This window comes from Dipteris shenzhenensis, chromosome 5, assembly GCF_047967505.1.
Source record: "Dipteris shenzhenensis isolate YYH24624 ecotype China chromosome 5, Dip_SZ_1.0, whole genome shotgun sequence".
NCBI classification, from domain to species: domain Eukaryota; kingdom Viridiplantae; phylum Streptophyta; class Polypodiopsida; order Gleicheniales; family Dipteridaceae; genus Dipteris; species Dipteris shenzhenensis.
This window is the reverse complement of record NC_141600.1, coordinates 55,541,939-55,556,118: the sequence shown is the minus strand read 5'-3', so window position 1 is coordinate 55,556,118 and position 14,180 is coordinate 55,541,939. Positions and strand designations below refer to the sequence as shown.

The following is a 14,180-nucleotide window of genomic DNA, read 5'->3' as shown; positions in this document are numbered from 1 at the left end:
GGGATACTTTGCTTTCCTCTACCAGTCACTTATGTGGCAAAGGGCCTTAGCACATGGTTTTGATTTAGGATGGGAATAGGATAGGTTTGTAATTCCTGCTCTAAACTTGGAACATAGTGGATAGCGAGGGCGTATGAGATATGAGAGATCATATGCAAGCTAGAGATGCCTCCATATGCACTTCTTGCCCATCAATGATGGAGGGAGCGAATAGGGGACATGTGGCAATGCAAAGTTACAATGCATGACACTAACACATCAACATGCAATATAGTGCAAAACGATAAGATTTATGGTGTGTCACATGTTGATGTGCAATTGGTGACTTTGCATTGCTTATTGGAAACGATCTTGATGCTTGCTTGTGTGATCGCATCCTCGATAGATTCATGCTAAAATTTCAAATTGGTTGGTTAGGAGGTCAGTCAACAGGAGATGAGCTGGTTAGAATTTTAGGCTTTTCTAGCCAATTTTGAGTGGAATTTCAAATTTGCTAGTATCGGAAAGTGGTTGGCTAAGCTTTTTTTCTTTCGCTCCCAAATAGTCCGAAATTAGATCTCTAGTGATTGAGATGTTGAGAGCGCTTCCCTGTGCCTACTAGTGGTGCTCACCTAGCTCCAATAGCCCCCATGCTAGGACAGGGCTGGGTCAGCATAAATCTCTAGCAATTCGCCACCAACCTAGCTTGATTTTCAACGATTCCAACCTAGCATTCTAACGTTGGACAGGGATATCCGGTAGATGGCCTTGTGAGAGACATTAAAGTTCTCCCAATGGCATCTCGTGACAATGTAGGAACGGGTGGTAGATGGCGCAGAGCTAGGAATGAGTGGTGGTTGTGTAGCTTGGGAGGCAATATGGACCCATGCTCCCGCACAACAGAGTCATTGTGACTAGGGGAGATGCTACCCAATCCTGGGTGTGGAGGAACCTGTGACAAGCCCATGCTCTGCCCAGCAGCCGCTTGACTCCCAAGCCCTCTAAGAGCGGCTGCCCACACATTGCGAGGGAGCTGTTGAGTCTAACATTCCACCGTGAGCAGGAAGTCCATCCCCATATGTAGTAGTTGGGGCCAAATTATGGGGCTCTCCCTCCTTAAACCCGCCATTTGGTCAAGCTGTTCACAAATGGGAGAGGATCTTTCCTCACAGGAGTCCAATGTTGGGCTAGAATCCCAATTTCATTTCATCCAATGTGCAGGCGGCAGCAACCGGTGGCACCTCCCCGCCGCAACCGGTGGCACCTCCCCGCCGCAACCGGTGGCGCGGGGAGGTGCTCTAACCACACTGGGAAACCACACTAGGGCACAAGAGGCATTGGGAGGAGAGGGGGGGGGGGGTATATAAGGGGGATGAGGACAACGCGGTTTCTGTTTTGTGGCTCATCAAAAAGCTCTTCTTCTTCTTCATCATCTTCCTCTTCTTCTTGTCTTTACTTTTTCTTCTTCATCTTCTTATTCTTCTTCTTCTTCTTCATCTTCTCAACAAAACCTTCCAAGGTCTGGCTATGGCGTCCTTCCCTTCCACCCCCCCTCTCCCTCTATCGCTCCCACAATGCTCCGCCCTCATCTCCCCCATTGCCTTCCCCCCTTGCCCTCCCTTCCCATCCGCCTTTTCCATTTAGATCCTCTTCCTCCCTTTCCTTCGCCCTCTCTTCCTCCTCTTCATCCGTAGCTGGCTTTGCCGCTTTTTGACATTCTCTGGTGCTCCGCAGATTCGCCCCTGGACAACGAGATAGAGATAGCGTATAGAGCCGTCGTTCAGCCGAAATTACGCATATCAGGAGCTACTTGCCTTCCAAATCAGTCGACAGACCTATCGAAGCAACCCGCTATCGAATCCGGCCCGCTTGGCCTGAGGCTTTCTCATCAACCCCCGATATCGCCATCACACTTCTGCAAAGCCACTTCTGAAGCTGACAGACGTCAAACACGCCGCAGCACAGCCAAACGATCCTGCAATAGCCAGCAGAAAGGTTGAACATTTTTTGTCAGACGAGTCTGGCTCCGGAGATTTCACCCACGACTCATTGCCGAATCTGTCACTGGGAAAGGCAAACAGTCAGGGGACACCTATAGAGAAGCGGATGAGTGCATGTGTGATCGCAGCATCACCTGGAAATTAAATGGTGCTACAAGAGCCTAGGCAACTTGTGACGTCTGCGCGCTTGAGTAGCAACGGATAGCTCTCAAGTCCATTGGACTACATGCTGAGAACTCGCAGGGTTTTGAATCACCTGTTTTAGTCTTTTCATTGGGAAGTGCTATATTGATGGACTTTCAAGATAAAGGAACTTTTTTCCAATCTTGATAATCTCTTGCAGGAGAGAGTTGTTTCAGTATCCTTCCAGCAACTTGGATCTGGCGTAGTGTTGTTTGATAGGTTTGGGCCGACCAGATTCCTACAAACCGCCCTAATATTGTGCTGTCGAGTTTTCTGCCCAAGGAAGAGGCTCAGTTTTGTTGGCGGTGGTGAAATAGTGGAGGAAAAGCTTGGGAGTGTTGAAATCTCCTAAGGTCTACTTCTTTGACCTGCTCAATTTTACATCAGGCCTGTACTTAGCAAGGAGAGCCAAGTTTTTGCGGGTTTGAATGTAGTGACATGGTGCAGAGGTGGGGGCAAAGTTTCAGGTCTCTCTCAGAGTGCTGGCGATCGCAATCATTTGCATTGTTTGGGGTGGCTGGTGCCGAAATTCGTGTCCATCTGCAGAAACGCCTGGTACCATGTCTCGCTGCTATCCATACCCGCCTCCGGGATACGAAAAGAAGGCCCAAGTGGAGTTAGGGTTGTCACCAAAGGTTTGTCTCTCTCTCTCTCTCTCTCATGAAGTCTTAGCTCCCCCTGCTAGACAGTCATCAATGCTGGTGCCTGTACTATTGCTTAGGTGGCAATAAAAGGAATCCTTCAGGGCCTTCATTTTTTGCTCTTCCTTCAACTTTAATCTTGAAAGTGAGCTTGGATATACTGGATCATGGAGTTTTGATCCTGCGCTCATGTAATATGCTTTACAAATGCCAGACTTCTTGTTAACTGTATGCTCTATCTATTGTAGAGGCAGTATAAACATTGGCACACATGTACAAATAAGTTATTTTTAAAACACCTACTTGCTGGCTTCACCTATTGTCGTGGAATTAAAAACATTCAGGAGCAGACTATCCTATGACTGTTAGCAGGCTGTGTAGCGTCCCAACTTACAAACTTTGAACTCAAAACTGCTTAATGCCTGCACCTACAATCTTGGTCACTCGCCTTCTTTATACGATAACTCCATGCAAACCTCCAGGGACTCATGTATAACTAACTTCCCTTCAGATTTTATGCAGACGGGAGAGTATTGAAGGATTACAACCAGGTTGCATTGGCCCGTTGCAATATTTCAGCCTAAACTTCATTCTCATATCAATAGTTTCCTTTGCCAAAAACTGGGGGCAATTCTACTTTTTTGCTTGTCCCATGGAGTAAGCCATACTTTTGGATGATTTGTGTACTGTAGCAGGACTAGTGAAGAAGAACGAAGAAGAGAGAGGAGGAAGGGAGGGACGGGAGGGTATAGAAGGGGGGGGAGCAGCAGCGAGTGCGTGGGGGAGTCGAGGGTACCCGTTCTATTTATGTTCTCCTTAGCACAGTTAGCATGGGTATGATCTAGGTCTAAGTGTCCTCACTTTTACAGTCATCTGCGCCTTAATAAAATTTACCAGAAATTTAAAAGCAATGTTTGTCTGTGAGGAGCTCCCGTAGTGGAGGGGGTGCCCTCCACCAAAATGGAGGAAAATATGGAGTTGAATCAGCCGGGCAAGAGATTGGGTTATTCTTATATGATGCTCTCTTATAGCCTTCATCAGCTGGTTAGGCCTTTCATTTGATCAGGAGCTTGGTAAAAATCTTGGTCTGAATGACCCCGTCTCTGAAGTTCATAATTGACGATTCCCCTCTCTGTGATGATCTTGCAAGATCCATATCACAGTATGGTCTTTCAAGGAGGCCTAGGTCTGTGCTTGTGTACCATGATCTCCTCTTTTAAAATCCATCTGGCTCTTCAATATCTTGATTGGTGTGGATGTCATAACCAAGCACTCTTCACTTGACACCCCAATCAAAGCAATTGACTTACAAAGGCACCCTTTCAGCTAAGCAAAGATGCTTTTACCTACGTCTGATAAATCAGTGATGTACCAATGTCTCCAAAATATGTGCCAAACACTTCTTGTTAATAAGACTACTTTGAACATGTATGCCGAAGATCAGGAACCCATTCCTTAGAGAGTAAGAGACTTTCAGCCCATTGGAAAGGCTGGCAAGAGAGGACATGGGCTTGCAAGTTAGTCTTTGCCTGCTTGCAGAATCCAGATAGAGAGTAGGGATGTTGATGGACTTGCAACATTTTTCTTCCGTGATAATCTCTCTCTAACACCTTTGTTAAAGAACTTGGGAGAGCGAAGTGCTTCCCTCTTTGTTGACACGTCCCAAACAAGCAAACTAATAATAAAACCAATTGCTTATGACAACCGAGAAGGTTCTATCTTGCATTGCCACCATTTCATTTTGCGACACATGGGACCTCTGCACACACAGATACCAGATCACAAAGTCCAATGACAAAGTGTGACACCACTGACAAATCTGTTTCTCCATGTCAGAAGAGTAGTTGCAGATGCAACACAAGATAGGCTGACGAGAAGATTCTTAAATGGACTTCATGTAGGCAGCATTTCCAAGGTGGAATAACATAGGCTCAACATTGTAATTTGGCTGAATTATTTGTTTGGCTCTGTGGGTCTGAGAGTAGATTAGCAGTTTAGGTTATTCATATCAATAACTCCATCACCTCTAGTGGGTGGAAGATTTAGGGTTTTTAGTTTTGTGGGCCCATGGGCTGCCATGTATCATCTCATAGACAACTGTCGTGAAAACGGTGAGCTGCTATAAGCTGACAGATGTATGGCATTCATGGACATATGGACATATCTTCCACATGGACGTACCCTAGGGACTAGTAGATTAGTAGTTTAGGCTATTCAGATCTATAACTGTCACCTCCAGTGGGTGCAAGATGTAGGGTTTTTAGTTTTGTGGGCCCATGGCTGCCATGCATCATCTCATACACAAAATGTAGTGTAAATGGTGAGCTGCCATAAGCTGCCGGACATACAGCATTAACCTTCACACCAGCATACATGGACCTACCCAAGAGATTCTGAAACCCATATGGCAGCTTATGCTTGGGTACTGAGAACGTAAGTGTAGCTTTGCTTACTAGGTTTATAATTTTATTTTCTCATTTATTCCTAATTTTGTTTAAAGTCACTAACAAACCTACTTTTTATTATTTCAATTGTTTTATAAAAATATTTAAATTTCAAAGATCTAGTCTTATGAAGGTATATATTAAGCTCTAACCCTGATTTCAGTATACTAAGGCGGCACGTCCTACTGTTGTACTATGCATCGTTACTCCATGCAATTTAATGTATAATTCCAAATTGGAATTCGTAGCAAGCGTGCATTCTTGTTCCAAGCCTAAGGCTCGTGGCTTCCTACTACTTGGCAGCCTTGCTACTGCCTGTTGGGTGGACAGCTTACACTCCATCCCAATCAAAGAGTAGTTTGGATTTCTAGTTTCTCTATGCAAGTTCTATTTGTCTCCTTCATGATGCTACCCTGAATGTGGTCTAGGTAGCAGTACGTTCTCTAGACAGTTATAGTACATCATTCTTTAAAGTGCTATCAAAGCTAAAAAATTATGGAAATTGAGGGCAAAATTCCAACATTTCTGTGTGGAAATTTGAGCACTACATCTTGAGCATATAATGTACCTCCTTGCAAAATTCTATCAGCAGAGTTGCCTTCACACGTCAGCCAGCCAGCAAACTGGACTTTTAAAATGGGCAGGAAGTTCAAACTTTTGGTATCAGTCATGGTTTACAGATATGCGGTCACAAAACGTTGAATAATGGTCTGAGTGTGGTTGTATTAGTGTGTCGTTACCTGTGCCACAAATTGGCCACGAGCACCAAGCCCCACGCCCCCTCAAACACATGTTCGAGTTGGAAGGCCACCACAATGTCCAAGTCTTGGATGGCTTTCTGCCCCTGCTTCCACTAAAAATAGTCAAAGGAGCGAATAAAATAGAGCCCCTCTCCCGCAATGCATTTAGTTGATGAGATCATTGACCATTTTCCCTCATGATCAATGATCTCATTGACATACAAAAATTTGGAAGTGCATGCAAAACAGCCGTTTTAGCTGCGATCTGCTAGATTATGCATCAGATCGTAACCAGCTTTAGTAATCAGCTTTGCACAGGTTTACTAATGCAACATTCCCAGGCTCATCTGATTTGGTTGAAGTCTTACTTTGTTCCTTTGGAATTCCTCCTCTGACAGGTATAGATGCCACATCAGCAATTTGACAGCCAAATTTCGCTGAAAGTGTGACTGTCACGTACTGTAATGCCTTTTCAACCTCTATTAATGCATTAAGTTTGGAAATAAAAAAACTATTGACTCAGGAGTTTGAAGAAAAGACATTTATGAGTCTTGAATTTGGGTTTCTCTGAAAGCTGCTATATGATGGTGTCCCTTGGAATTGATCACGATAAGGAGATCCCGATGTTAAGGAAGACAAGACAAGGGATCAATCTGCCAGCACTAGTAGTGGATCATCATCCAAATCCTTCATTGAAGAACTGATGAAGGAGTAGTAAGAATCGTGCCTCTAATGATTAGGTCATTAGAGGTATATAATGGTACTTTGAAAGCTGCTATATGATGGTTCTAAGTGATTCCTGGCCAGAGATCTGATAGTTGAGAAAATTTGAAGGAATTGCTGTAAAAATAGTTTGTTATTGCCCTATGTTCCTTGGAATTGATCACAATAAGGAGATCCCAGTGTCAAGGAAGACAAGGGATCAATCTGCCAGCACTAGAAGTGGATCATTATCCAAATCCGCTCATTGAAGAACTGATGAAAGAGTAGTAAGAATCATGCCTCTAATGATATAAGTTATTAGAGGTATTTGTCTTACCTGTAGGCCAAATAATAAAAACAGCAGGGTACTCATGTTCCAAAATGCTGCGTGTACAATAGTCAAGCTCCAATGAATTTGTGCCACACCTGTGTGCACAAGCCTCAGCCTGTACCTATTTGTGTGCTCATAGATTTGGTACCTGCTCGCATAGTGTGACCACACAACCCACTCTCATCCTCTGCACAACCCACACAGCCCATGCCAGCTTCTCTGTACTCAGGTCAGCTGCCTGTCCATGCTTAGGACCTCTCCATCTGCCCAGCCTTGTGCATTTTCTTAGGCCATCCAATCCCTCTACATCCACTCTGCCTCTCTTTCTCCTCTACTTCTGCTCGGCCCCTTCATCTGCTCAGCCTAAATTCTCATCCTCATGCTCAGCAATCAGCCCCTTTTTAATCCTCGTGCTGCTTTTTCAATCTCACTCATTTTTCTCGATGGTGAAAAAAATCGACCCTCTTTACACAACCTTGACATGTCTAGGTACAAGGGAATCAGATCAAGGAAGGGAACTGCAAGTATTGCTGCGAAGACACAAACATCACCTTTAAACGCCAATATGACTTATATTTAAGGTTGATGGAAAGGGGATTGGACCTTGCCCTATTGTTGTATAGGATATTGTAGATCAAAGAGCAATCCATATTACACGTTGATGAAGCAGTCTTCTAATCTCGCATGGAGCAGGAGGATGAGCTACTTAGGTCTATCGAGGTTGGCTGCGGACACTGCCCTAACTGGGCTTGGGCTGATGCTCATGCTTCAAGTGCCTCAGTTAAGGGGACCCACTGGATTTGTAGCGAATTCTCCAGATCCAGCTCCACTTTCTAGTAGACCTCTTGTTTTCTCACAGCACATTGCTTGTAAGATAAAGTTCGCTCTAATGGATGAAAGAGTGCATGAGGAGGTCGGGTGGAATCTCATTAGCGGGCATTTAGCATTCAATTTCTCACAAACTCGAGACTGGCAAAAATACTCAAAGATGTGGCTGCACCCCCTATGTGGGGCTTGGCATGGAGTACAGGACGAGTGCCTAAGGACAAAGTCTTGGATGAGAAGATATGAGGATTGAGAAGGATGGAGAAAGTGTGGTCGTAGCCATACTAACAAAGAAACCTTTCGATTGAGACCAAACTCTGAAACGCTTTATCGCTAAGGAAACACAAACTTGGCAATCGATTGGCCAAGTCTCAAGTTTAACTTTTCTATCTATTCCATTCATGGTTGTGGCACAGCAGGTGTCAACATACTAGGTATCTTTTGAATTAGATACTACATTTGTATTGATGGGTTTCTCTTCAATGATAAGGCATTATGCATCAATGACTACATTGCTGCTGTTGAGCTTCTCTTTGCCATCATACTGATCAGTGCTTTATTCCTGCATGCCCCAATTTGTTGCAGTAGAAACACACGATTTCTTCTTTTTGTTTGCATCTCAAGGCCCTTCCTCTTGCATCTTCTTTTCTGGATAGCCTTGCTTCCCTTCGTCCTTGCCCTTGGCTTGGTCATTGAACTATTGGTTTTGTGTCTAAGCTCAAACATCTTCATCCGTAGCTGTTCCTCCAAGACCATGGCATGGAGCTCCTTCAAAATGACTGGGCTGCTCCTTTGACTCATGGTCAGTGCCGTCACAAAGCCTTGGTGGCTTGCTGAGTACAAGTCTTACTAGATTTTTGGTGTACAGGTGCTCACCCATTAAGGCTGATTTATCCGCATATTGAGCAATTATTCGACCTCTTACCCCTTTGCAAGCTTCTGTGCGTAGAGTTGGTTCTGGAGATTCAAATGCTTGTGGAATCGCCGGTCTCTTACCAATTCTTCAATATCTTCCATGCTTCATGAGCACTACCCACCAGATGGATTGTGGGATCACATTTTGCTTTGTGGTCTGTATCAGGACTGAGAGAGAGTTGCTCTTGTCACGCTTATAGCAATGCTGGATTTGATAGTGTTGCCGTAGCACTTTTTCTGATTCCCTGGAGTTTGTAAACTTGCATAGCCTTCATGAAGTGAGGAGAGTGGACAGTTAGGTCCATCAAGTTTTCACGCACTGAAATTGAGAATGGAAAGATAGTGTGAAGTCGCCATCTCAGCTTCTCAACCTTGCTGAACGAAATGATTAGAACTGAGAAACTTGCTGTCCAAAAAACAGCCAACTGAACTTACCTCACATGTCTTGGAAGCTGCATGAATCTCGAGAGTTTGCTGCCCCTCCTTGCTGTAGACTCCTCTGGATGCCAGGCCCTCCCTATGCTTCTTCCTTATGCTGATATAGATTAAGTTTCAGAAAGTCATGGTGTGGAAAGCTTTATTTATTATGCTGGCAAAAATGCCCTAACTACCATCTGTAAATGAGTGCCAAAATTGCATACAAAACTGAGCTGGAAACTCTCCTAACTGGGACTGTGGGAGAACAAGCTATGCTGCTGAAACAGACTGCCAAACCTTGACCTTGGTTGCTGTCCCAAACCCTGCTGTATGCTGCGTGCAGGTGCTGCCTTCAATTGCGATCTGTAGGGGCTGTATGGCTGCCTCTGGAGCTGGATTGGTGTGGAAAAGGGCGGGAGCAGAGGCTGGAGGAAGGCTGGTATTGGAATCCAAAATAAGCAGCAAAACAGCCTCTTTTATAGGCCTGAAACAGGCCCGCTGGCTGACTGACTTGGGTCAACTGACTGACTGGTTGGGTCAAATGACCTGACGGTCACCATGTAATGCTGACCTTGGGCGACGGAGATGGCCCTTGGTTGGGCTGCTGGAAGGCCCTCAAAAGGCATTGAATCCTTGCCCAAATGCTCTGAGATATGCCGGGAATTGTTGACTGTGCAGCTAGGTGTCACTGCCATCTGTGCGTGGCACTGATGCACGTGACATTCCCCTCTAATGAACTTGTTGCTATGGCCCGTGAATGGGGGGGCTGGGAATGGACCCACGCAGCTTGTGCCTGACTGGTCTCTGGAAAAGGGCTTACAAAGGGGCAACAGCATACGACAAAATATCCTTGGGTCTGAATGAACCTACCAAGCCAAAGCGATTATGACCACCACTTATTGCGGATCGAAACTTGACTGGCCTTCCAAGATGGAAATAACAGTCTGGCACTAACACCGAGACTGTACTGTTGTAGATTCCTGAAAAAGTAGTGCCCTGTTTTGCGGTAAAACTGCAGTTCAATATAGACTCTTGAGAATTGGTACTACTGTGAAGATTTGATACTGAATTGTCGTGTCAAATCAATGAAATCATCCCACCACACTACCACAGCTAACTCCCGACACTGGGTGGTATGGCTCTTTGGTAGGCTCCTGGAAATATGAATTGCATGCTGTCCTCGTGAACTCTTAAAGATTGTTTGGGCTGCTGATGTAGAGGCACTGAGCTCTGGAAGGCTAATGGCACGATACTGGCTACCAACTGGTGGCATGCACCCTCCCCACTGTGGAAGAACCACCCACATAGAATGGTTGGTGATGAAGCCACTGAGACAAGGCAACCAAAACAAAATGATCGGAAATTTCAGAATACTCAAATGCACTCCCAGAAATCGAGGTACTACTGTCTGCATGACTGCCACACCTGCCACCTCTGTTGGAGTGAGAATTGTGGAGAGGTAAAAGCTCTGTCACCTCTTGGAAGCTGGAATTGTGATGCCGGGAGCTGCAATGGGACTGAGAGATGGCGAGGACTGATAAGCATTCCTCTGAATGGATTGGAGCACCCCTCTACTGAACCTACTGACTGTGATGGTGCCTGAAAGAACCGTGAGATGTCTGGAACGGCTGAGAACACCTCGAATGAAGTAGCTGCATCTCGAAAGAACTGAGAGATGGAATGAATACATGCTCCTTGGAAGAATGAAGAACTCTCTAGAACTGAGGATGCTTGTCAGAGGAAGGAAGACAGGATCAAGACTGATGATCACACCTCCCTTGAGACAGGATGGCAACACCAAGAGAACTGTCGGTGTGGTCACTTGTCACTGCCTCTGCTGGTGGCTCAGGATTTGATGAAGAGGAAACTGCATGACTAATTTCACGGAGTGAAGGACACAATAATGGTAAGGTGTTTGTCAACCTCTCTAGTGAATGATACTGCAATTCCTACTAGGCTTGAAACTGGTCTGGCAGACTCCTGAGACACCCCCTCCTGTTGAGCCTCAGGCCCAGTGGGACTGGAAACTGAGCCCATTAGTTCTGAAACTCCTGATGAGATATGTGAGTTGTGCCTACTGAAAGTTATGTGGCCAACTGAGCACCAAGGGCGGGAAACCAAGAGGAACTGAATGCAGCTGATGCAGAGCCGGATGGGCCAAAGACCCATCACAACTGTCTATTGAAACTGGGGTGTTGTCCCCTTGGGTGGAAGCTCGAAGAGAACTAACCGTGGGGATGACCCCCTTGGGTGGTAGACCCAAGAGACTCGTATGCTGCAATTGCTGATGGGACTGAAACGTATCCAGGGGTTAATGACCCATCAAGAATGATGGTGAAAACTATTTGGTTCTCTGAAGAAACTGATCCAGTTGACTGAGCTCCCTGGGTGGAAGACCCGCAGGCTAATTGGACATGCTGAAATGTCGGATGAGTGGAAGGCCCATCCGACTTAATTGCATTGACTGAATGATTCCCTAGGGTGGGAACCCTAAGAGAACACACTACTGAAACTGGTTGATTTCCATGGGTGATAGGCTTGAGAGGCTCATCACCAGTGCATGCTGACTGAGCGGAGATGGTGAGAGGGGTCGATGATCCCTGATAGCTACGTGGAGAAATTCTGAGACCCCCTTGGATGGTAGACGTCTCTAAGAGACTCGACCTCCATCTTTGCTAACTGTGCTGAGATTGCTCTAGGGAGGGAAGACCCGTGAGAGCTACTGTGGAATTGGTTGTAATAACCTCATTGTTCTCCCCCCCCCCCCCCCCCAGAGAAAAGAACTTCTATTAGTGCTTGTAAAAAAGCGATCATACAAGTTGGCAAATACCATAAAGGTGCCAACCGTGAAAATCAACGAAAAGTAAATGCTGGCTGTCAGAACGACACCCCTGTTGCGAGAGGTTCCAGCTCATTGCCTAGGGATTCTCTGTAACAGAGGCTAACACCAGAGTGGCGGACTATACAACCATTTGATTGGCTTGGAATAGGCGCCGATAGAGATCCGAGGTGAACTCTAAGATCTCCTGCGCATCCGAATGCATCTGCCCACTAGAGTCTCTGAATGTCTGCAACTGTGCACCAGCTGATCTAGGGCCAGTGGCCTGAAAGAACTGCTTCATGGTCATCCTGTCACCCTGCTGTACCCACCGGGAGGAGTGGTAGGAGTACTCAGCCCGTCTCACCTCAGTATCCTGAAGCTCCAAGTGAGCGCACTCATACCGGTCTACTAACCACTGCGAGTTTGAATTCTGCTCCCGAAGATGTTCAATGGAGGCCAAGTCTCGCCGCAAAGCTCTCTCTCTCTCTCTCTCTCTCTCTCTCCTCTGAAGAGTATGGTAGCATGGGTGCGAAGCTCCTCACTGCTCCGCTGAAGTCAGCTGGGGCATATACATTGAGAACCCCAATCCTGGCCCAACCCTCAAACCCATTCATACTGCTCTACCTGGGATGAGCTCGCCTTGATCGTACACATCGGCTCCAACGGACTGGGACACCAAAATGCAACCCCCCCCACTCCTGTCAACCACGGGGGACCACACCTCAGGGCCTCTCCCTGGAAGAAGGTGCTGTCTACATCGAACATTTGCGGCTGAAAACATATGCTCTTGGATCAAGAGGAAGTCCATTGTTCACCCAACCACTGCCCTCTGCAACTCCTGTAGATGCTGCGGCTGTTGACGCGCGTGGTCGTGGAGTCGGTGCACGTTCCAACTCACCATGGTCCAACTCATGGGGAGGTGGGGGGAGTGGAGAACAGAGCTTGCTATGAGTGGGAGCCTGTACTGAAACCTGAGACCTCTAGGACTTCGCTGCGGGTTTAGAGGGGGAGTAATCAGTGTCAATATGGCGTCGCACCAAGGGCATAACTGGCTCGATGCTGACCTTGGTGGCCCATTGCCTCAGAAATGAGGACTCAACCCCTAATCTGTCTGCACAAAGTTGTAGAGTCTAATACGTGGCCTGCTTCAGTTGAACCTCAAGTCCTAGGCGCAGCACACAGATTGCAACACCCAGCTCCCGACGGTCAGCTGAGAAGCCAAGCTGAAAAGTGGTGGTGTGACCATGGGTGACCCACATCTCCCTTCCCTGGGGGCCAAGCCACTCCTCCATCATGTCAAACATCTGTTGCTGCATCATTAGGTCGAACAGTGTGGGAGTCCATTGCTCTCTTTGGATGCCATGAAGAGAAACCCCCAGTAAGGGCACGACCGCGAGCCAAACACTTCTATAGAGACTCCTCGGGGCTGCAAAATCAAGACAAACACCTCTAGAGCCATCGGGTATCTGTCAGGGATCTCAAGATAGTTCCACGGTCCTAGCTGCGAGAACTCTCTAGGCAGAGGCTACATCCCCTCCCTGTTTAGAGTCGGGTCTCGCCTGACGGGGGTCACGACTCACAGTAGCCCTGGTTAGACGCAGAGCTAAGGCAATGGGGGCATGAAATCAGAGATACAGTGCTATCGGCCACTCACAGGTGCAGCCCTGGCATGTCTCCATCAATAATTGAGCCATACAATTAATTCCATCACTTCGATAAAAAGTTAAAAAAATGAGAAACATATAAGAAAAAAATCTCTGAGACATTTTCGGTAGTCAACTATCTCATATGACATCATCATCATCACCATCACTATCACCATCACCATCAGAACATCTGAACGAGGCTTGGGACTTGGAAGCTGTGAAAACGGACCACTTGAGCTCAGCTGTGTGGAGGACGCACTAGGACTAGACTGCGCTTGGGAAGAGGGACCCAGGGCCTGCTGCAAGGGAGAGGATGTTACCTCACAATCTCGTTGCTTCTAGTTTTGCATTGAATAACGGGCGAAGGCACTTAGTCTATCCTCCCAGCCAACCTTGTTGGTTGCAAGCCTCACTGCTGAAAATCCCAAAAAGATTCATTTCGTCAAAGCTCTCTGCTTGCTTGATTCCAACGAGCCCCAAACTCATATAGATCTAGTATGCCACATGTCTTAAATTTAGGATCCTTTCTTAATGCA

At 46.4% G+C, this 14,180-nt stretch overlaps 1 protein-coding gene across 2 annotated transcripts in view; it reads left to right on the top strand.

Moving 5' to 3' along the window:
• The first annotated feature begins 1,384 nt into the window (after nt 1–1,384).
• The window catches only part of LOC147902219 (uncharacterized), a 33,069-nt gene continuing 20,273 nt past the window's right edge, over nt 1,385–14,180 (top strand). Inside the window, exons 1-2 of one of the 2 annotated variants that reach the window (XM_087374283.1) lie at nt 1,385–1,498; nt 1,714–2,797. In XM_087374283.1, coding sequence (XP_087230409.1) covers nt 2,723–2,797 — 75 coding nt within the window. In that variant the 5' untranslated portion in view covers nt 1,385–1,498; nt 1,714–2,722. Of the gene's footprint in view, nt 2,798–14,180 lie in introns of both variants that reach the window. The other variant, XM_087374284.1, reaches the window with a different exon arrangement.